We start from the raw sequence: 22,943 nt of genomic DNA, 5'->3' as shown, positions 1-22,943 counted from the left end.
CACAGGTACACCTCCAATTCAGTACACCTCCAATCAGAAGCTAACTGGCTAATTGTCTAATGGCTTTATATAATTTTCTGGAATTTTCCAAGCTGCTTAAAGGCACAGTTAACATAGTGTATGTAAACTTCTGACCTACTGGAATTGTGATAAAGTCAATTAAAAGTGAAACAATCTGTCTGTAAACAATTGTTGGAAAAATTACTTGTGTCATGCACAAAGTAGATCTCCTAAACGACTTGCCAAAACTATAGTTCGCTAATATTAAATCTGTGGAGTGGGTAAAAAATTAGTTTTAATGACTTCAACCTAAGTGTATGTAAACTTCTGACTTCAACTGTATGTGGTGAAGAGTATGCAGACTGCTGTAAATAAGGTTGAGAATTGGGCTAATATTTGGGGTTTTCGCTTTTCAGTGGCAAAAACACAAGTGATTTGCTTCTCAAAAAGGACAACTAATCCCACAGTGAATATTAATATGTATGGACATCAGCTGCAACAAGTATCATTTGTCAGATTTATGGGTATGTGAATGGATTCAAAATTGACCTTTGGAGTGCATATACAGAAACCGATATATAAATATAAAACAGGAATAAATGTACTGAGGTGTTTGGCAGGAGTTGAATGGTCAGCCACTTAGAAGTATATATTGTGCACTGATCAGATCAGCTATAGATTAAGGCAGTATGATGTACAGTTCTGCATCTATATCATGGCTTAAAAAGGTTGAGGGAATACAATCACAAGCACTATGAATATGCTGTGGAGCATTTAGAACATCTTCAGTGTCATCTTTACATGTGGAGATGGGAGAAATGCCTCTAGAAATCCATGGCTTAAGTTAAGGATGAGATATTGGACTGCTGTAAAGGGTCATTTGGAAAGTCATCCAGTTAAAAAGTACTGAAAGATTTTTGGGAATATGAGTACAAAAAAACAACAATCTTTGGAGGGATAGTTAGTAAGGAGGCACAGAGTATGGGATTGAATGATGTTGATATTGCCCCTTCTGTGGTTGTGCCAGCAATACCTTCTTGGCTCTTCCCAGTGCCTGTAATTTACCTCCATGTACATGAAGAAATACATAACAAGGAAATGAAAGTGCCAATAGATATAGCAGTGCAACAATATCTTAATCAAACATATACAATGACACAGATATATACAGATGGCTCAAAAGACCCAGATTCTGGAAGCACAGCGGCAGCAGTTTATATACCACATTTTAAAGTTAAAATAGCAAAAAGAATAACAGATCATATATCAGTATTGACCACAGAATTACTAGCCATTTTTCTTGCTCTTCACTGGGTAGAAGAGATACAACCAATGTGATCAGTGATTTGCACAGGTTCTCTATCAGCACATGCAAGTTTGTCAAGTGGACTCTCTACAGCACGACAAGGGATATTATATGGATTTATACAGAGTTTGTTCAGAATACGGCAATTAGGATTAATGATTTACATTTTTTATGGGTGCCAGCACATGTAGGAGTGAAAGAGAATGAGGAGGTAGACCATCTGGCTAAACAGGCCCTGAAACGACCACAAATTGACATTAAGGTGACACTAAGTAAAGCAGAAGTTATAGAGTTAATGACCTTACAAAGAAATGGCAGAAGTTCTGTGAGAGTGAAACAAGAGGTAGACATTTGCATCGTATTCAGGAATATGTTGGTGCAGAGAGAGTTAAATACAATAGGAAAAAGGATGTTATTATATCCCAGACTGCGTATAGGACATTCAGCATTAAATCAGAGTCTGCACATAACAGGGAAACATGAGACGTAACTGTGAGAAATGTGGACATACTGAAACGGTAGAACATATACTCCTAAACTGTGCTGCATATGAAAGAGAAAGATTTCTGTTCTGTTAAGTGTGGCCCAAAGCAATCAATAATTTACTATTAATTATTTAATTATTTGAAAGAGACAGGATTGATCAATAGGATGTATTCATTATTATTATTATTATTTATTTTTTTTATTTTTGTCACGCTCCACACTCCAGTCCAGTAGGTGGCGGAAATGCACCTTTTACGTTGGTTTGCCAACCGCCATAAAACATCACTAGAAGAAGAAGAATTCACCGAGAAACTATTCATCTTCTGCCATTTACTTCCTCTTGGTTTTTAGTTGTATTAAACATAAGAATTTATGACGTATTACAAATTTCTGTCATTTTATGCTCTAGGTTATTGTCGGAGACGAATGACTATTAACCTAGTTGATATAACGCTTTTAGATAGGTGAGCTGGCAGTCATTTCTACCTTTAGCCTGTTCGCTTAACTGTGGTGAGTATTTTATAAACACTTTTGAATACGTGTATTCTAATCTACTTTAGTATTTTATCATTCATCTATAATGCTTTTCTATTTAATACTTTCTGCTGAACCTTATTTTTAATGATTGTTAAAATTGCTTTTATTTCTTCTGTCTTACAGTCTTAGTGTGTTGCGCGCTCCTTTGTCAGTATAATGAAAACATTATAATATTTACATTTTTCCATTTCCATTCAGAATTAAGAGCCAAAGATGACCTCCAAAACGAAAGGTAATGTCACCTAGTCTACACATTCATGTTTCCCTTTATTTATTTCCTCTATTACAAGTATGCAGAAAAGTTGGACCATGTTATTACAATGGTTTCATGGACATTTATCACGGTGCATGATATGCTTTGAAATACCTTGGAGTACATTTTACAGGTACGTGGTAATTATTCAGTACGTTGTAAGTTGGTATCAGATTTCTATGATATTATTACCGTCACTGGACCATGGTTCAGCTACAGTTTATTTTCTAAAGGCATCTCCTTTTCCATTTCCATTATGCTTCTGTGATCCTAGTGTGTAATATTTCATGATGTGAAAACTAAAAGTTCCTGTTTTTTTTTTTTTTTCTGTTTCAGTGGGAAAGGTTGGCTCCAAAAACAAAGAAGATGCTCCGCATGAGCTGGAGAGTCAGTTTGTTCTGCGGCTTCCTCAGGTCAGTTTGTGTCTTCATCCTTTCACGTATTGTGGTGAAAGTCAATCTATATTGTTATTAAACAATGTGCATACTACCAGAACACTTCCACAAGAATCCACTTGAGTAATTGATCATTTTAGTGTGGTGTTCAATTCAAGTGTAATTTTGCATGTGTATGCATGTGTAATGTGAGATTTAATGCTTATAATAACATATAATATATGCACTATGTAGCAATAAATAACCAGGTACAGTACAAACTACTGAGTTGCAGACTTACAGTATGCAGCATAAAATGACAGAATGTTGCAGATGTATTGATATAATTGACATAATTCAGATCAAGCCAAACTTAATTGTTGTTCAACAATGTGCTTACATGGGGAGCGAAATGGTTTTCCTCAAAAAGATCCTAGTGCTATATTTGCATAGTTAAATTGTGCAGATAGACAGCACGACATTATCAATGTATTTGCAGCACACACAGAATATCGTGGGACATATTGCAAAACATGACAGTATGAACAGTATACTCAGAACTGAAAATACCTATTACAGTACATTAAGTTCATTTAGGCTGGTAAGACTTTACCAGAACAGAATTTTGTTGTTGTAATATGTTTTGTCAACACAGTTGCTACATACAATCTAACAAAACAAAAAAGCCAACTCTTGTCCTTTATTTTGGATCATTTAAATAGGGGATGTGCCACGGTGGTCGACTACTAACAATAATATTTTTAGTGGTGGTGGTTTTAATGGAATACGCAATTCTCAAATTAGCTGAGAGATGCAACTTCTTGGAGAGTGTTTTTGCATGATTACAGCTTGCTGTGCTTAAAAGTGATTAATAGTCAGCAGGGGCATCATGCAGCTAATTTTTTTGAGGGGGTACCAGGGTCAACCAAACCCAACCCACCACTACCATGTATGCAAAGTTCATATTGCTGCAACAAGCAGTATAAATCACAGGAAATGGTATAAAACACCTGTTTTAATCAGTAATTGTATCGGTTGCATTCGATTGCATTTTTACATCTTCAGACAGTTTTACGTCGCTTTATTGTGCTCTTGCAACTACTTTTGTGCACATATTTTCCATATACGACATAAGAGGCAGTGCAAAATGTGACTCAGCTCAATAGAGAGTGAGCTGAAGCCTATCTTGAAAGAAGGTGAACATGTAGCCTTCCCCTGAATGAGGTGATCGTTGTAAATGTAGTTTTCCATGTTCTGTGTAAGCTATAGATAATAAAAATAACTAAATTAACTTACTAAAAGAAAATTAACCAAATAAAATGGTTTGTATTTTGTGTCTTGTATTTCTCTTTAAATCATCCATTCAAGATTTGAAATAGGTGTCATGGCTGGGGGGGATTGGTTGACACTTAAAACCACACTAAAGTAATATTAGTTCTTTTTAACATGTATATATTACCATTACATTCTGTTTTATAAAAATAAAATAACTTTTTCAAGAAAAAAATGTCTTAATCGCACGATTTCATTAGTGTGTTGGTCAAAACTCTGTATAATTAGGTTGGGGTAATTTCCACAAGACACCAATCAGACGAGTTTCTTAGACACTAAGCACAGCCCTTCAATAGGAGAAACGACATTCAAAAAATAAGTCAGAGTCATCAAAATCAGAGCGGAAAAGTCAGATAGTAAAATATTGTTGTGGGGCTTTGTTTGGTGTAGTGGTGTTTTTCATCCTTAGATACATGTTTTATCAATACTTCTTTTTTGTTTGTGTCTTCATTACATAACGAGTAAAATTCATAAATTTGAATATAAATGAAGTAAAAGCAATAGAACAAATAAAAACACCTAGAATGCCTAAAACAGCTTGTGGGTAGTAACATTACGCATAGCTGCTCATAAAATCATCGTGATATATGCGTTCGGGTGTATCAACTAAGTACAAAACAAGAAATAAGAGAGCACTAATAACACTAAAAAACAATAGATATGGTGTAATAGTACATTTACAAAGGCGTGAAATAATATAAACCTAAACTTTAAAAAATCTAAATATAGAAATAAAATGACACATACAGTGCATCCGGAAAGTATTCACAGCGCTTCACTTTTTCCACATTTTGTTATGTTACAGCCTTATTCCAAAATGGATTAAATTCATTATTTTCCTCAAAATTCTACAAACAATACCCCATAATGACAACGTGAAAGAAGTTTGTTTGAAATCTTTGCAAATTTATTAAAAATAAAAAACGAAAAAACCACATGTACATAAGTATTCACACCCTTTGCTCAATACTTTGTTGAAGCACCTTTGGCACCAATTACAGCCTCAAGTCTTTTTGAGGATGATGCTACAAGCTTGGCACACCTATTTTTGGGCAGTTTCTCCCATTCTTCTTTGCAGGACCTCTCAAGCTTCATCAGGTTGGATGGGGAGCGTCGGTGCACAGCCGTTTTCAGATCTCTCCAGAGATGTTCAATCGGGTTCAAGTCTGGGCTCTGGCTGGGCCACTCAAGGACATTCACAGAGTTGTCCCGTAGCCACTCCTTTGTCATCTTGGCTGTGTGCTTAGGGTCGTTGTCCTGTTGGAAGATGAACCTTCACCCCAGTCTGAGGTCCAGAGCGCTCTGGAGCAGGTTTTCATCAAGGATGTCTCAGTACATTGCTGCATTCATCTTTCCCTCGATCCTGACTAGTCTCCCAGTTCCTGCCGCTGAAAAACATCCCCACAGCATGATGCTGCCACCACCATGCTTTACTGTAGGGATGGTATTGGCCAGGTGATGAGCGGTACCTGGTTTCCTCCAGACATGATGCTTGCCATTCAGGCCAAAGAGTTCAATCTTTGTTTCTCATGGTCTGAGAGTCCTTCAGGTGCCTTTTGGCAAACTCGAGGTGGGCTGTCACGTGCCTTTTACTGAGGAGTGGCTTCCATCTGGCCACACTACCATACAGGCCTGATTGGTGGAGTGCTGCAGAGATGGGTGTTCTTCTGGAAGGTTCTCCTCTCTCCACAGAGAAACTGCTGGAGCTCTGTCAGAGTGACCATCGGGTTCTTGGTCACCTCCCTGACAAAGGCCCTTCTCCCCCGATCGCTCAGTTTGGCCGGGCGGCAAGCTCTAGGAAGAGTCCTGGTGGTTCTAAACTTCCATTCCATTTACAGATGATGGAGGCCACTGTGCTCATTGGGACCTTCAATACTGCAGACATTTTTCTGTGCCTCGATACAATCCTGTCTCGGAGGTCTACAGACAATTCCTTGGACTTCATGGCTTGGTTTGTGCTCTGACATGCACTGTTAACTGTGGGACCTTATATAGACAGGTGTGTGCCTTTCCAAATCATGTCCAATCAACTGAATTTACCACAGGTGGACTCCAATCAAGTTGTAGAAACATCTCAAGGATGATCAGTGGAAACTGGATGCACCTGAGCTCAATTTTGAGTGTCATGGCAAAGGCTGTGAATACTTATGTACATGTGATTTGCAAAAATTTCAAACAAACTTCTTTCACGTTGTCATTGTGGGGTATTGTTTGTAGAATTTTGAGGAAAATAATGAATTTAATCCATTTTGGAATAAGGCTGTAACATAACAAAATGTGGAAAAAGTGAAGCGCTGTGAATACTTTCCAGATGCACTGTAAAATATATCAAATATCAACTTTAGAATAGTCAAACCAAACATTAATTTACAAAAGGTAGCTTAACTCACTCTTAGATGATAGTCTAAGAGTCTAAATTCCAGGTCGAACGTCAGTGTTTCAAAATACTACGATAATAAATGGCTCATATGTAGGCTATAAAAAATAATCTGTTGATGCATTTAATATAAAGAACTGAACAGGGCATCAAATTTTATTTTTTTCACTCCCCTTTTCTCCCCAATTTGGAATGCCCAATGCACTCTAAGTCCTCGTGGTGGAGTGTGACTTGCCTTAATCTGGGTGGCGGAGGACGAATTTCAGTTGCCTCTGCGTCACGTGGCTTGTTGAGTGCGTTACTGCGGAGACATAGCGCATTTGGAGGCTTCACGCTATTCTCCGCGGCATCCACGCACCCCACCGAGAGCGAGAACCACATTATAGCGACCGCGAGGAGGTTACCCCATATGACTTTACTTCCCTAGCAACCAGGCCAATTTTGTTGCTTAGGAGACCTGGCTGGAGTCACTCAGCACACCCTGGATTCGATCTCGCGACTCCAGGGGTGGTAGTCAGCGTCTTTACTCGCTGAGCTACCCAGGCCCCAGGGCATCGAATTTTAAACATAGGCCTCACCACGTTAAAATGAAATGTGTTTTAATGCGCTTTTTATAATCCACAGAGAGAATTATTTTTTTATTCAAGAGAGAATCAAAAAGAAAATAACATGGTTCTGCCCAAAAATGCTTACAGTAAATAATAAAAATATTCTTGATATTTCACAGAAAATTTGTGAAGAAATTATGCAAGTAAAGGAACGAGGATGTACAATTTTATAAAAGAGAAGAACCCATAGACGAGAGAGTCGCTGCACCGTTTACGATAACAGTGATTGGATGAATACTGTGGAAATGTCGCCAAGCAAACCATATGTTTGTCTTTCGTCTTCTGAAACATGCCAAGAATACATGGAATACTGTCTCTTCATCATGGCAGTTATCGCCATTGCCATCACTGTTTGACACATTATGGTTTTCCCCAGACAAAGAATGTAAACAGCATGGGTCATTCAAGCCACATCAAGCCATTCAGCCACCTTCCTCAACAGATACAAAATCTGCTGCTACAGAGGAACCACGTAAAACTGCCTTTCATTACTTACAGTTTTTATAATGACTGGAAAGGAGAGGAATTGCTGCTTTCTTTAAACATGAAGAAAAGAGAGTGTTACGCTGCAAACCAGTCAAATGCATTTCAGCACCAAAGGAAATGAACAGCGACCGATCAAACAAAAATATTGACAATCTATATTAGACTATGAAAAAAAAAGATTGACTGTTCCACTGAGACAAACACAGTTTGGAAAGGTTAACTGCACATAGGTTGATTTAATTAATTAGTTTAACATCGTGCTTTCCCGTATGTGCTCAACCTTCCCCGTGAGTGCGATCCAAGGCAGCCACGGGATGTGGCCTTTAGCAGAACATGTGACTCAATTGGACTGACAAACAAACAAAATTTAGAATGTGACTAAAGAATTTTTTTTTTTACATGCAATAACCATTCAATTTAATTATCAAAGGTAAAAATATGTTTTTGGTAGTTCAGTTAATCCATTTAAAATCCTCTTGGCTCAGATATCTGACTTACTTTAAATGGGCATGACGCCTCTCATAGTCAGCACAGAAAACCCTTCTGCAAGAAGTTTCATGTTTTTAATGCTTTAAGTTTTGTCCATTTATGCACTGCTGCTGTTTCAGCCATCAAAAGTGCCACATCAACAATACATTTCAAGACGATCACTGACGTACGTTGAATCCTCTGAGTAATGTTCGCCTGTTTGTGAGGTGCTTTGGAGAGACTGAAGTCTTTTGCTGATTCTTCAATAAATAGTTGTAGTAAAAAAGGTTTAAACTGCGTGATGTCATGAACTTGATGTGTACCCTCGTACCCGCATCATTATCTTGCAGTTGTGCACTTTTGAATGAGCAGCAAGGATCACCCTGAGAATGCTAAGTGCTTCGGTTACATTGAAGCACTTCATTCTGCATTCAGGATGCGCATAGGCGGTTTTGTGTTGCTCTGTATTGGAGCCTTTCTTATTTCTTACTTTGGTAGTTTTGTGCAACAAGATGTTTTAGTTATTTAGCCTATATTTTTTTTGTATATCTGTTAGTTTCCATGTTGAAGCGCTGCACTTGGTGTCCTTAAATCCATCTGAAACGTGTCTGATCGGGGTAACGTGAACATAACTGAGCAGCCTAATTATACATTATTATAAGGGCTGCAACAACTAATCGATAATTATTGATAATGGAAATCATTGACAACAAAGTTTTATTATCGATTAGTTGGAGATATGCGGCGAACATGCAGAAGCTCCATCAGTGACGTCACTTAACAGCCTGGTGAAAAATGTGTTACATGATGAAACTCGTTTAAAAAAAGAGACTAGTTGAAGTGGAAAAAACATGACCCAAGTTTTCCAGCGCACAAGAGCAATTTATAAACACTTCAAGAAGATCATAATAAGCCTGCAGTTTAATGTGGAGAGTTTGCTGCTTCAGGTGCGTTGACAGAGGGCATGTGCTGTTTGAAACACTTAAGAGTTTTGCAGTTTTCATGGATAACACACTGATGTCTTGGAGGTCAAGGTGTGCTGGTTTTTAAAGTGTTTTAAATTATTTCTCCTCATCATGCGAACGAAATTAACACCAGAATGAGACTTTTCATTGTGAGAGTGAATTTGCACAGCGTTTACAGATGATTGTACTATATTAAACTATATAATGCTGAATATAATGTATATTTGTAATGCTAAGGGTCCTGATCTTTGATAGTCCTCCTGATAATGCCAAATGTATCGTGTGATTTAATCAATAAATTTATACTATGGAAAACATTTTTTTACTAGATGAACATACACACATTTTTTAAAAGAATAGTTTAAAAACATGTAATCAGTGAAAATACTATTTTAAAGCCGACAATATTCATTTATAATACTTAAAATGTATGTAATCAGTGACAGTGTACAAGCATATTAATCTAACATAATTATGTATTTTTCAGCAGGACAGAATTATTCATATTTCTATTCTGGTGTCACCATTGCCCTCTGCTGGGTTGATTTTTTTTTTTGTCCCACTCCATCCCTGATGGATCATCATACAATGGACAGTACATTTTGTTAAATTTTGCATTTAAAGGAAAGGAACTGTTTTGCATATGTCCTGAAAGTAATAATAATAAATTCTGAGTATAGAATCATGAATTCAGTACTGTAAATCGAATCAAATTCTCATGCCCTTTATCATTTCTTTTCTTTTTTTTCCCCTTTTTCTCCCCAATTTGGAATGCCCAATTCCCAATGTTCTTTTTTAGTCCTTGTGGTCGCGTAGTGATTCGCCTCAATCCAGGTGGCGGAGGACGAATCCCAGCTGCCTCCGCGTCTGAGGTCTTCAACCCGCGCATCTTATCACGTGGCTTGTTGAGCGTGTTGCCACGGAGACATAGCGCGTGTGGAGGCTTCACGCCATCCACCACGGCATCCATGCTCAACTCACCACGCGTCCCACTGAGAACGAACCACATTATAGCGACCACGAAGAGGTTACCCCATGTGACTCTACCTTCCCTAGCAACCGGGCCAATTTGATTGCTTAGGGGACCTGGCTGGAGTCACTCAGCACACCCTGGGATTCGGACTAGCGAACTCCAGGGGTGGTAGCCCTTTATCATTTCTGGGTTTTTTTTAAATCATATTTAAATTCACTTCCAGCACCTGTACAACCAGCACTGGTGCCCCCCAGGGATGTATGCTCTCCCCACTACTCTTCTCCCTCTACACCAGTGACTGCATCGCCAAGGACCCCTCTGTCAAGCTCCTGAAGTTTGCAGATGACATCATCGGCCTCATCTGAGATGACGATGAGTCTGCATACAGAAGGGAGGTTAAACAGCTGGCTGTCTGGTGCAGTCAAAACAACCTTGAGCTGAACATGCTCAAAACGGTGGAGATGATTGTGGACTTTAGGAGGAACCCCCCAAAACTGTCCCCCCTCACCATTCTAAACAGCACTGTGGCAGCAGTGGAGTCATTCAGGTTCTGGGCACTACCGTCTCATAGGACCTGAAGTGGGAGACCCACATTGACACCATTGTGAAAAAGGCCCAGCAGAGGTTGTACTTCCTTCGCCAGCTGAGGAAGTTCAACCTGCCACAGGCGCTGCTGATATAGTTCTACTCAGCAGTCATTGAGTCTGTCCTCTGTACTTCAATAACTGTCTGGTTTGGTTCAGCTACGAAATCGGATATCAGAAGACTACAAAGGACAGTTCGGACTGCTGAGAGGATTAATGGTTGCCCCTTGCCCTCCCTTCAAGGACTACACACTTCCAGAGTGAGGAAAAAGGCTGGAAAAGTCACTCTGGACCCCACTCACCCTGCCCATTACCTTTTTGAACTGTTACCTTCTGGCCGATGCTTCAGAGCTCTGAGCACCAGAACCATCAGGCACAGGAACAGTTTTTTCCCCCAGGCTATCCATCTCATGAACAGTTAAAACTGCCCCTTTGAGCAATAATTAATGTGCAATACACAGCTTAGTCTTTTATATTATCCAACACATCCAAGCTCTTCTGCCATTACATTCCCTTGCACTGTACATAACCGATTTGTATTAAGATTTGCACTATGTATGTGTATGTGTGTGTGTGTGTGTGTATCTATGTATATGTAAGTGTGTATGTATAATATATATATATATATATATATATATATATATTGTGTATTCTATATATACTTTTTTCTTTTCAATATTTATCTATTTTTTTTATTAATTTTTTTATTTTATTTTTAAATATCTTGTTACCGTTTTGTATTGTTGTGTACTGGAAGCTCCTGTCACCAAGACAAATTCCTTGTATGTGTAAGCATACTTTGCAATAAAGCTCATTCTTCTTCTTCTTAAATAAAACACAGGAACTTAGGAATTTCATTTTTTATCCAATTAATCGATATAGTCCATTATGAAAATTAGTAGTTTTGCACATCCCTAATTTAAATAGGTTAATATCATGAAAAATATTTAATTCTGTATGATGAATTGTCTTTTAGGAATATGCATCTACAGTGAGACGGATTGCCCAGTCTAGCAGCATGAACATGAAAGACAGACTTACTATAGAGTTGCATGGTAAGTGCACAGAAATGTAAAGTTAGATAAGACATAAATTCAGATGATCTTTTAGAAATTTAGCAAAGAAGAGCTTTCTTTTTATGCAAGCATGTTGCAGTTCAGAAGGCTTTTATATGTCTGTAATTTACATAACCAGAGTTAGAAATCACTTATTTTTACAATTTATGGTGACTTGTTGTCATTTATGATTCAGTGTATTTAATCTGTTTTCATTACACAAATATTGCTTATGTTTTTTGTTTACCATACTCCTAGCTGATGGTCGGCATGGGATTGTACGTGTGGACCGTGTCCCTTTAGCTTGTAAATTAGTAGATTTACCCTGCATCCTGGAATCGCTAAAAACTGTTGACAAAAAGACGCTCTACAAGACTGCTGATATCTGTCAGGTACGTTTTCCCAACCTTTTACCTCGACAGAAAAAAAAAAAAAAAAAACAGGCATTTTGAAAGGTGTACAAAGGCCATCAATAGAAGTTTCACCCCCATCGAAAAAGTGTCTTAATTGAAGAATCTCCAAGTTGTCTTGGACTAAAGTGCCTCTTTGCAATCTTAGACGATTTATTGCATAATGTGAACGGTTGTGCAGACATTAACTTGATGAGCTTCAGCATGTCCTCATGGCCAAATCACTATTAATTCCTCTGTCCTCCTGTTAAAGATGCTTGTATGCACTCTGGATGGAGACCTCTACCCCCCTCTAGAGGAGCCCACTGGCACTACAGACTCCAAAAGCAAAAAGAAAGACAAGGACAAAGACAAGAAGTTTGTCTGGAACCACGGCAGTAAGTACCTCTCCTGCTGGTAATTGGTATGGAGTGAGTGTTGAGACAGTCTATGAGTAATTGAGAGATTGAAACCATTTAATATCAAATCACATCTGTCTGTCTTCAGTTACTCTTCCACTGAAGAACACAAGAAAGAGGCGGTTTAGAAAGACAGCGAGGAAGAAGGTAACCGTTTAGATTCCCTCGAGCGTTTCCCCCATTCTTCTGCATTTCAAAGGATTATACAACCCTTTCACAGCCCTAGATGGAGAAAAAAAATGTTTACTCTTGCAGGAAAAGAGAAATGAGTTGATGGGATAGCTAAGATTTACATATAAATAAAGCACCTCCATCTTCATTTGCCACCAAGGTATGCAGGAAAGCAATTTGACTGTTGCATTGATTGAAGTGACAGCGAGCGAGTTAGTGCAAGGCTCTTCTCTGACTCTTGCATAAATCTCCTTTAAGTTGCAGCTTGCTATTGACTTGGCTCCCTTTTTTAATCACTAATGTGTTCTCTGGCGCACAGCCAGCATCTACTGTTAGTGCTATGTGTGCGTTTGGATGCGTGCGTACAGCGAAAACATTTTCCTTGGGGCTCAATTCTAACCTGATTTATCCTGCAGTACATCGAGTCTCCTGATGTGGAAAAGGAGGTGAAGAGGCTCTTGAGCACAGACGCAGAAGCCGTCAGTGTTCGTATCCTTTTACTACACATGCTGTCCATTCCTTTATTTCATGTAGTTTGTTTTCCCCTCTCGTGTTTTGTTGCTTCAAAACCTATGTCACGACCAATTTAGATGCAAATGTCATAGTACTCTTGTAGAACGCTCCAGACTTCTTTTCTGTCATGCCAAGTTTTTTCACCAGGTGGCAGACTTCCTCACAAAATAAATTGACTGACTGGGCAAGAAATGGAATTGAAGCTCATCCTAAGAGTCAGCATAAGAGGGGGGAAAAAAAGGTGGCATGAGTCACGTACAAATTTTTGGAGCTCAGCGGCACAGTCATATAGCAAATAAGAAAATGAGTTGCCGTAAAACTCGGGGGATGAAAAGATAAAGGGATTATTGGGTTATGAAAAAGGTATTATTACTGATAAATGAACCTTGACCCTATGGTCAGGATGGGAGGTGATTGCTGAGGATGAGTCAAAAGAACCTGACAACAGCTTATCTCTGTCGAACCTGGATTCCTCACCTGGAACCTCGGGACACAAGGGTCACGGCTCGTCTGGTAAATGATCTGAACACAGACTTGGATAAAAACTCTGATTGGTTTATAGTTGCCTTATCCTCTCTCTGTCAGCCGTTTTCCACCGACATGGTTCGGGGGTGGGTTTCTGGGCCGATGCAAATTCTCGAACTGTTTTGTGCGTGTCCACCGCAGAAAAGGCTGTTCCAGGGCTGAAAACCTAGTTTGAAACCGACCCCAAAAGCTAGCTGGTCTCTATGCAGGAACCGATTACTTTAGGGGGAGTAGGTTGGGATATTGTTTCATCACCAAAGTTTTACAAAACAACAACAGTAGCTATCACCTGTAGCATAGAGTACTTTGTCACTCTATAAAAACAATAAACAAAAATCACAAAATTATCAGACATCAACAGCGTTCAGGTGACGCGGACGAAACGCGCACTCTACTTGCGATATGTTCTTTATGGAGATCCGAGATAAACTCGAGAGATCGCAAAGGAAAAAAGTAGTCTACGAGAACGAAGATGCAGCACAAAATAATGCACGTCAGCTTCAATCAGACAATTTACCAAATCATAAACAAATTGATAAACACTTGAGAGAGTGCAGGGAACGTAAGAAGGACCTAAACAAAAGCAGCAGTGGATGGAGCAATGATGTTCTGGACTCGGAAAACGAGCTAACCGGGGCAATAAATTCAGTCAGTCACACTTGAGACAAACACAGAATCACAGTGTCCTATGCAGCTGAACTCAGTAAGTTATTATATTTACCAACTTTTTAAGTGCATTTTATTTTGTGCATTGTTTTGCTCTGTATGGATTTTTGACTAGCTACTCAAAAGTTTGGAAGATCACGGCTATCTTTTAAGTAAACCAGTGGGATTCTCAATCAAGACATAAACCTAATATTATATACTATGGCAAAAATCCAAATATAACCATCTGCTACACCAATGTTAATAATTCCACTGTTACATTTTAGAGAACTTATCAAGTTAAGCCATAGTTCCTACAAAATAATGTAATTACCTGTTGTCTTTAACATAGATGTTGTCTCTGAAAATCTTGTTGAGTAATGTTGGATTGCATTAATCCGTATGTCCTCAAAAACAAGAGTAAAAGTTGTATACAAACACTGTGATGTGCCATGTTTGTTTGTGGGCAGGTGAGGTAGTCATGTGAAACTGTCATCTAGCCCATTATGTCATTGTTCGGTTCTCAAGTCTGGTTTGGAAAAATGCGGCCGCTTTACGAAAGGCTCCAGATTGCCCCTGCCGTGAACCAGCAGAGCACAGGTTCGGCACGAGAACCATCGCCATTTTGGTGGAAAAGGGCTATGTCTCAAGTTTTTTATTTTACCAGCAGTAATCCCTTTTCTCTCCTAACTTAGTCCAACATGACGAGCTTCGGGAGATCTTCAACGACATCAGTAGTAGCAGTGAAGATGAGGATGAGGACGGCGACCGCCACAACGATGAAGATCTGAACATCATGGACACTGAAGACGACATGGTCAGGCAGCTCCATGAGAAACTCAATGAAACCGATGGAGGAGATGAGAACGACAGGAACAATCAGATCGGTAGGAAGGCAGTACAGGCATTTGTCTGTTCAGTTACAGCATGTCATCAGGACTGTTGCAAAAGCCCAATTTAAAATTGCAATCCATTGTCTAAGGGAGGCAGGCTAGCACGAACCTAGATTAGCATTTGAATGATGAGTGTGCTGCTGAATTTAGGTCAGATGGCAGTACCGGTTTTTACCTATGGCAGTGAGTGATGGACACAGTTGACCTTGGCTTCATCTCCCAAGCCGGCTACCTGACAGCTCTCTGCCTCCATGCTGGCAGGGTGCCTTCAACATCACATTGGCACTAGGCTAAAATGAGAAAAATTAGCCATGCTGCTCAGAACTGTCACCACATCTATTGTTCACATATTCTTGAAAGATAAAGGTTTAACCATAGAGTTACCTTATTTAGTCAGATGTCTTACAGAGGTGTCATGCCCATTTCTCAGATTTTTGAGCCAAGAGGATTTTGAATGGATTAATTGATCTTCCAAAAACATACTTGCACCTTCGATAATTCAATTAAATGATTATTGCATGTAAATAAGAATGCCTATGGCAGGTGGCTGACCTTGGTGCCCTTAAAATAGGTGCATGAAGCTCCTCTGTCTTGTCGAGAGTGTTTTGATGCAGGTTGGTAACATTATTACTTGTCATTAGGGCTGCAACAGTACATGTATCCACACCGAACCGAACGGATACAGGGCCTTCGGTACTGTACATGCAGTCGGACTTAAATAAGCCAGAGATTGAAGACCCACTGTCATCTCTAAAATCTGTTGTTCGGGAAGGTGCGGTGAGAAAGTGTGAGGCGATCGACTGTTCCGTGACCATTACCGGGTCCTTGAATAATGAATAACAATAATATGCATATAGGGAGCGGTGGTACTGGGAGTAATATTTCATCAGCAGGGGATATTGTCAATGCAAAACAGATCCGCCCTCTGCTCTGATAATGTGGATATTCTGATTTTCCTGAGAAAAAAAAAACAAGAAAATTGAGCGGTGAGCTGAAAGGCAAAAGACACAGAAATCTGCACCACTAATGTTTTAATTTTGTTACAATCATAATTTTTTTTTCTTTTATTATTTATGTTTTTATACAATGAGCATATAAGAGGCTCTTAAGTTTTTTATTGTAATTTCAGTGAAGAAATATGCATAGTGTAGTCATGTATAAATGAGCCTTCACAATAAGAATTTTTGCCCATCAGCCACTGTTTCCAAATTAAATAATTTAAAGAAAGATTCTTTGTTTTCCCTGCTGTACCGAAACCGTACCGAACCGTGAATTTTGTGTATCGTTGCAGCCGTATTTGTCATATGAAATAATGGTTTAAAAGCCTACAGGAATCGTGACACATGCTCTCAATACATATAGGCTGTATCAAAACCTGGTGAGCTGCCTACCTAGATAGCATTTTTAGGCATCATAGGCACATTTGGAATGTGGGTTTTCATGATGCCAAAACTTCAGTAGTTGATACCAGTACCAGTGAAATTTCATGATTCTCGATACCAATTTCGATACAACAGCAAAACGACTATGCAGTTGAATGCACTCCTTTATTAAAAAGTTAAAGGTGCACTCAGTAATTTTTTTTTAAAGTAAAAATGACTTCAAGTGATTAAGTAAACAGCTTTTCTCTTTTTCTTTTTAATATTGTTTGATACTAACAACATAATAGACAGTGACAGGTTTATGGCTGCATTTATTTTACACTGCAAGTCTTAATGCACAGTTCCAATATTTCCAGTGATAGTTAATCCTGGTACATTTGACAAGTACGGGTACTTTTGACATCCCTATTGCCTAGGTTGGCTGCTCACTTGGATTTGAGAAATATCCATATTCTCCTGTTAAATAACATTGCATATTTTATAAATTGATTGTAGTTTTAAAATGTAAGTCATGTACTGCATGTCCCAATCAAGGGCATAGCCAGGAAATTACTTTTGGGTGGGCCTTAATATAAATGGATGGCCCAAGTTTTCGGCCAAATATATAATATATATATATATATATACAGGTGCTGGTCATATAATTAGAATATCATCAAAAAGTTGATTTATTTCACTAATTCCATTCAAAAAGTGAAACTTGTATATTATATTCATTCATTACACACAGACTGATATATTTCAAATGTTTATTTCTTTTAATTTTGATGATTATAACTGACAACTAAGGAAAATCCCAAATTCAGTATCTCAGAAAATTAGAATATTGTGAAAAGGTTCAATATTGAAGACACCTGGTGCCACACTCTAATCAGCTAATTAACTCAAAACACCTGCAAAGGCCTTTAAATGGTCTCTCAGTCTAGTTCTGTACGCTACACAATCATGGGGAAGACTGCTGACTTGACAGTTGTCCAAAAGACGACCATTGACACGTTGCACAAGGAGGGCGAGACACAAAAGGTCATTGCAAAAGAGGCTGGCTGTTCACAGAGCTCTGTGTCCAAGCACATTAATAGAGAGGCGAAGGGAAGGAAAAGATGTGGTAGAAAAAAGTGTACAAGCAATAGGGATAACCGCACCCTGGAGAGGACTGTGAAACAAAACCCATTCAAAAATGTGGGGGAGAACCACTACGCACAGACGTATGCAAGACATGGGTTTCAGCTGTCGCATTCCTTGTGTCAAGCCACTCTTGAACAACAGACAGCGTCTGAAGCGTCTCGCCTGGGCTAAAGACAAAAAGGACTGGACTGCTGCTGAGTGGTCCAAAGTTATGTTCTCTGATGAAAGTAAATTTTGCATTTCCTTTGGAAATCAGGGTCCCAGAGTCTGGAGGAAGAGAGGAGAGGCACACAATCCACGTTGCTTGAGGTCCAGTGTAAAGTTTCCACAGTCAGTGATGGTTTGGGGTGCCATGTCATCTGCTGGTGTTGGTCCACTGTGTTTTCTGAGGTCCAAGGTCAACGCAGCCATTTACCAGGAAGTTTTAGAGCACTTCATGCTTCCTGCTGCTGACCAACTTTATGGAGATGCAGATTTCATTTTCCAACAGGACTTGGCACCTGCACACAGTGCCAAAGCAACCAATATCTGGTTTAAGGACCATGGTATCCCTGTTCTTAATTGGCCAGCAAACTCGCCTGACCTTAACCCCATAGAAAATCTATGGGGTATTGTGAAGAGGAAGATGCGATATGCCAGACCCAACAATGCAGAAGAGCTGAAGGCCACTATCAGAGCAACCGGGGCTCTCATAACACCTGAGCAGTGCCACAGACTGATCGACTCCATGCCACGCCGCATTGCTGCAGTAATTCAGGCAAAAGGGGTCCCAACTAAGTATTGAGTGCTGTACATGCTCATACTTTTCAGTTGGCCAAGATTTCTAAAAATCCTTTCTTTGTATTGGTCTTAAGTAATATTCTAATTTTCTGAGATACTGAATTTGGGATTTTCCTTAGTTGTCAGTTATAATCATCTAAATTAAAAGAAATAAACATTTGAAATATATCAGTCTGTGTGTAATGAATGAATATAATATACAAGTTTCACTTTTTGAATGGAATTAGTGAAATGAATCAACTTTTTGATGATATTCTAATTATATGACCAGCACCTGTATATATATATAATTTTTATTTATTTTTTTTACCAAATTTTCCTTAACAACAGAGAACCGCCACATTCAAACAGTTCTGTCACACTTTCAGAAATCAGAATTTATGCATTTTTTAAACTGTTTTATAAATATACACTACTGGTCAAAAGTTTTGAAACACTCATTCTTTATTATAATATATATATATATATATATATATATATATATATATATTTTTTTTTTTTTTTCACATTTTAGAATAATAGTAAAGTCATTAAAACTATGGAATAACATAAATGGAACTATGGGAATTATGTTGTGACTAAACAAAATCCAAAATAAATCAAAACTGTGTTATATTTTAGCATCTTCAAAGTGCCTAGAATTTGCAGACATGTACTCTTGACATTTTCTCAACCAACTTCTTGAGCTATCACCCTGGGATGCTTTTTAAATAGTATTGAAGGAGTTCCCATCTATGTTGGGCACTTATTGACTGCTTTTCTATATTATTTGGTTCAAGTCATCAATTTCAAAAACATTTTTATTTTTTTATTTTTATAAAATATTAGTTTTATAATGAAATAAATTAATATGGTGGCACAATTATATTTTTGTATACAAAACTAATTTCAAACATTTAAACATACGCATTCAGATCAAAAGATTTTTAAGATCATGAGAAACATTTCAGTCAAGTGTTTCAAAACCTTTGACCGGTAGTGTATATTTGAAGTCAAGGAATAATCTCTAGTATTCTGGGTGGGCCTGGGTCCAATGGCTACGCCACTTGTCCAAATGCTCCAGAGTATTCTCAACTTCATTGACGGAATGTTGTTAAAATGTCTGTTCTGATCTATCATCCACAAAAACATTGCACTAAAGTGTGTGTGTGTGTGTGTGTGTGTATTCCCTTACTAAGCTTCAGAATTCTCATTCTCTGAGAGTGCAGATCATAAGAACTGCTGTTCAGTATCTATGCAGCCTGAAGGGTTGAGCGGTTTGAGTGTGAAGAATTCCCAGATAATTGGGACCTCAGATTAATGGAGCATTCGCAGATCAACTTGCTCTCAAATGAAAAAGAGTGCTCAACAGAGTCTATGACATCAGAGTCTGCGACTAAACAATACGCATATTAACTGGGGCTCATATATAGGGCTCACAAGCTCTGTTTGATTTGCAGTAACGGAGTTCCAGGTGCAGATCAACAGTCTGAAGGCCAAGCTGCAGGAGACACGTGCCCGCAAGAAGCAACAGGAGAAATTGATCATGGAGGTGGAAAATCAAGCTCTGAGGGTGAGTTTCATTGACCTGCAGACACTAAGCACAAAAAGGCGCAAATGTTCCTGCCCCTGCAAAAGACAGGCCTTCTCTGGCACACTACATCATGTAAACACATAGCCATGGCAGCATAGTTTTTGTGTAGCACAGTCTCAGAAAATGGCGTTAAATAAGCCCCAAGAAAGCATGTTTTTGCCATCTTTTTAAGGCGTAAATATTACATTTCTGCTGTCAGCTGTTTCTATATAACTCACTAAATAGCATATAAATTCATTTCCCATTTCTCTGCCAACTCATTTCCTGGATTTAGTAGCTGTGAAAGAGGGTTGGACTTGTGGTTTAAAGTTGTCATTTCTACTGCGCTGTGTGCACAGCACTGGCTAAATCTGTCCGCAGTCATTATGGGCACAGCGGACAGGCAAAGGTCATGCTCTTCTGAGCTCATTCACTTTGCCACAAATCAAATAGATCTGTGCACACACAGCCCAGACGTTCATAAACTGCTAGCATCAAAACAGGGCACTGTCAGCTAGATCATCTCTCTCTGTCTCTCTCTTACAGGATCGTTTCCAGGCTCACTTGAATGACATGACCCATCAAGAGGAGCAAGAGATGGAACAGGTTAGTTTACATATGAACCCAAAGGCCTGCATGGATATAGCATACAAAATCAATAACTCTCAATTACTTCCACATATTCCCATTGCTCTCGCTGAATGTAATTTTTCGTATTGAATACCGGTGAGTAGAAGAGCTGTGTTTATTGCATTACTTGTTACATTTTTAATTCACCCCAACCCATGGCCCCTTGATCAATGTTATTTTCTCCTTCGTCACTGTTTGTTTCAGCCTACACTGACTAATAATGTGCTAAGGGGAAGAAAGTAACAATGTTGGAGGTGTTTTTGAGCATATTTCACTTAGCCTTCAATTATACCCCTTATGCTAGCCATCCATCAATGCTATTTTGTTCCAACAGCTGGCCTCCCTGCAAGAGCAGCTGGACTCACTGATCGAGAAGTGATGCCTGACAAATACCAAGATACTGCAATGCAAAGAATCAACCCAGAAACAACTGCTTAATACATCATGTCATAACTGAATTTAAACTCATCTTAGATTGGTTTTGTGTTTAAATCATGGAGTTGGGAGTTCTGACACAGAATGTTCTGTAAATTCCAATGTTTCTGTGATACCTCTCCTTTTCTGTTAGGTTGTATATATGTACTGTAAATTAATGTGACATTTTATGTGGACATACTTCAAAATTTAGCATTTTTGAGTTAACTGCAGTATTTTAAATAAATTGGTAGTTGCAGCCTAACATGTTCATGCACTTCTTTTTAATTATAGGTTTAAATTGATGTGAATGAGCAAAATGCTGTTTAAAATGTTTTTGTTGTTTGCAGAGTTTCTACTGTTCAATAAAGTTGGCAAATTTGAAATCTTATTCCCATCTTGGATGCAAACAAACTGGAAAATGTTACTAGATACTTCCAGGTTATTCTGTCTGCAGTAGTTCCCATACTAGCAAACACTTTCTACTGCTTTCTAGAATGATCTCAACTCTCTCCATATTCTGAGTTCTGCTCTCTGTTCACCAGTCCCTGCATGGAGGTCAAGGACCATTGCCACATTTTAAAGGAAACCAAGGTAAGGCAGAAATACAGCCCTGGATAATGTGTGGTGTGTGATTTCATATGAAGTACCTGTGGTGATATATGCTTTTCATTGGACATTTGTTTGGATGGGTGAATTTCTAACCATTAACGCTGATTAGAAATGGTTGTAGTTTGATTTTATAGACAATAAAAAGGTTGTATCCGTGACAAGCCAATTGGTCTGGATAATCGCTCAACAGAAGTTTGGCAACCCATCAGTTTGGACAGCAGCAGAGGCATGCCATATCTGTGCCAGGTAACTTTTCCCCATGCTTGTCAAGCCATATGGCCCTCAGCCTGGAGAGGATGACAAACACTTCCACGACAATGCCAACATTACTCTTTCCATTTACCAGCTGTGCTCTGTATTTGCTCTGTGTGCTCCCATTACATCAAGGTGCCTCCATCAACATTAAAATGTCGTCTTTAGTAAAGGCAAAATTGGACCAGAATTTATTAATTTTTTTGCAAACGCAATGAAGCCATTGGAATGGCATGGAGAGAAAGACATCCTGGCTTGCTTGACAGCCCTATCTTTCTGTTACGCATACGAACATGCACCCAATAACAAATTTCAACGTGTATGAAGTACTAGGCAGGGAAAAATAAAAACATAAACACTCTCTCCCAATCCTGTTCCGATCCTTTTTTCCACAAAGCTGGTGTTCCACTTCCAAATCCTGTTGGACAAATTTGAGAGAACAGTGATTGACGACAGTTGCAAAAACAAGTATCCCACTTGTTTTTCATGAGGAAGATGTTCAAAATGGAGGTGTGGGAGGTGCTGCTAACCTCCACGAGGATTTGAGAGGTGGCAGAGTTTTGGCGTGATGCTGTTGTGAGTGCTATTCGAATTAAAACTAAACCTTTGTTGAGCCTCCCACTGTTTGTCCCCTTTCTGCTGTTGTAATCACACCAGCTTAAATTGGATCTTAATTAATCTTCACATAAGGATGTTCCTGATTCATTATGCACGAGACAACCTTTGGTGGACTCCTACATTTTCTATTGAAATTGAAATTTTTTGTTTTTGCTCTAACATTTTCTCCAAACACAGAAAAGCAAAGAAATAATCTATTCTGCAAGTCAAATGAGACTA

At 38.8% G+C, this 22,943-nt stretch overlaps 1 protein-coding gene across 1 annotated transcript; it reads left to right on the top strand.

Moving 5' to 3' along the window:
• The first annotated feature begins 2,063 nt into the window (after window positions 1–2,063).
• On the top strand, window positions 2,064–21,646 carry LOC127418373 (transcription initiation factor TFIID subunit 7-like). Its single transcript, XM_051658995.1, has 13 exons — window positions 2,064–2,302; window positions 2,528–2,561; window positions 2,919–2,995; window positions 11,726–11,804; window positions 12,063–12,196; window positions 12,468–12,591; window positions 12,701–12,759; window positions 13,200–13,272; window positions 13,699–13,809; window positions 15,162–15,353; window positions 20,086–20,198; window positions 20,745–20,804; window positions 21,163–21,646. Exons 2-13 carry the CDS (start codon window positions 2,543–2,545, stop codon window positions 21,205–21,207), a joined length of 1,086 nt encoding a protein of 361 aa, XP_051514955.1. The 5' UTR covers window positions 2,064–2,302; window positions 2,528–2,542; the 3' UTR covers window positions 21,208–21,646.
• Window positions 21,647–22,943: the final 1,297 nt, after the last annotated feature.

The sequence above is a fragment of the Myxocyprinus asiaticus genome, chromosome 27 (genome assembly GCF_019703515.2).
Source record: "Myxocyprinus asiaticus isolate MX2 ecotype Aquarium Trade chromosome 27, UBuf_Myxa_2, whole genome shotgun sequence".
Classification (NCBI taxonomy): domain Eukaryota; kingdom Metazoa; phylum Chordata; class Actinopteri; order Cypriniformes; family Catostomidae; genus Myxocyprinus; species Myxocyprinus asiaticus.
Note: the sequence above shows the minus strand (reverse complement) of the source record. Positions and strands in the feature narration are given on the sequence as shown.

Coding starts and splice junctions, on each gene's coding strand:
- LOC127418373 (XM_051658995.1), top strand. Junction 13,273..13,698: donor CGCAGAAGCCGTCAGTGTTC/GTATCCTTTTAC, acceptor CCCTATGGTCAG/GATGGGAGGTGATTGCTGAG. Junction 20,199..20,744: donor TGGAAAATCAAGCTCTGAGG/GTGAGTTTCATT, acceptor TCTCTCTTACAG/GATCGTTTCCAGGCTCACTT.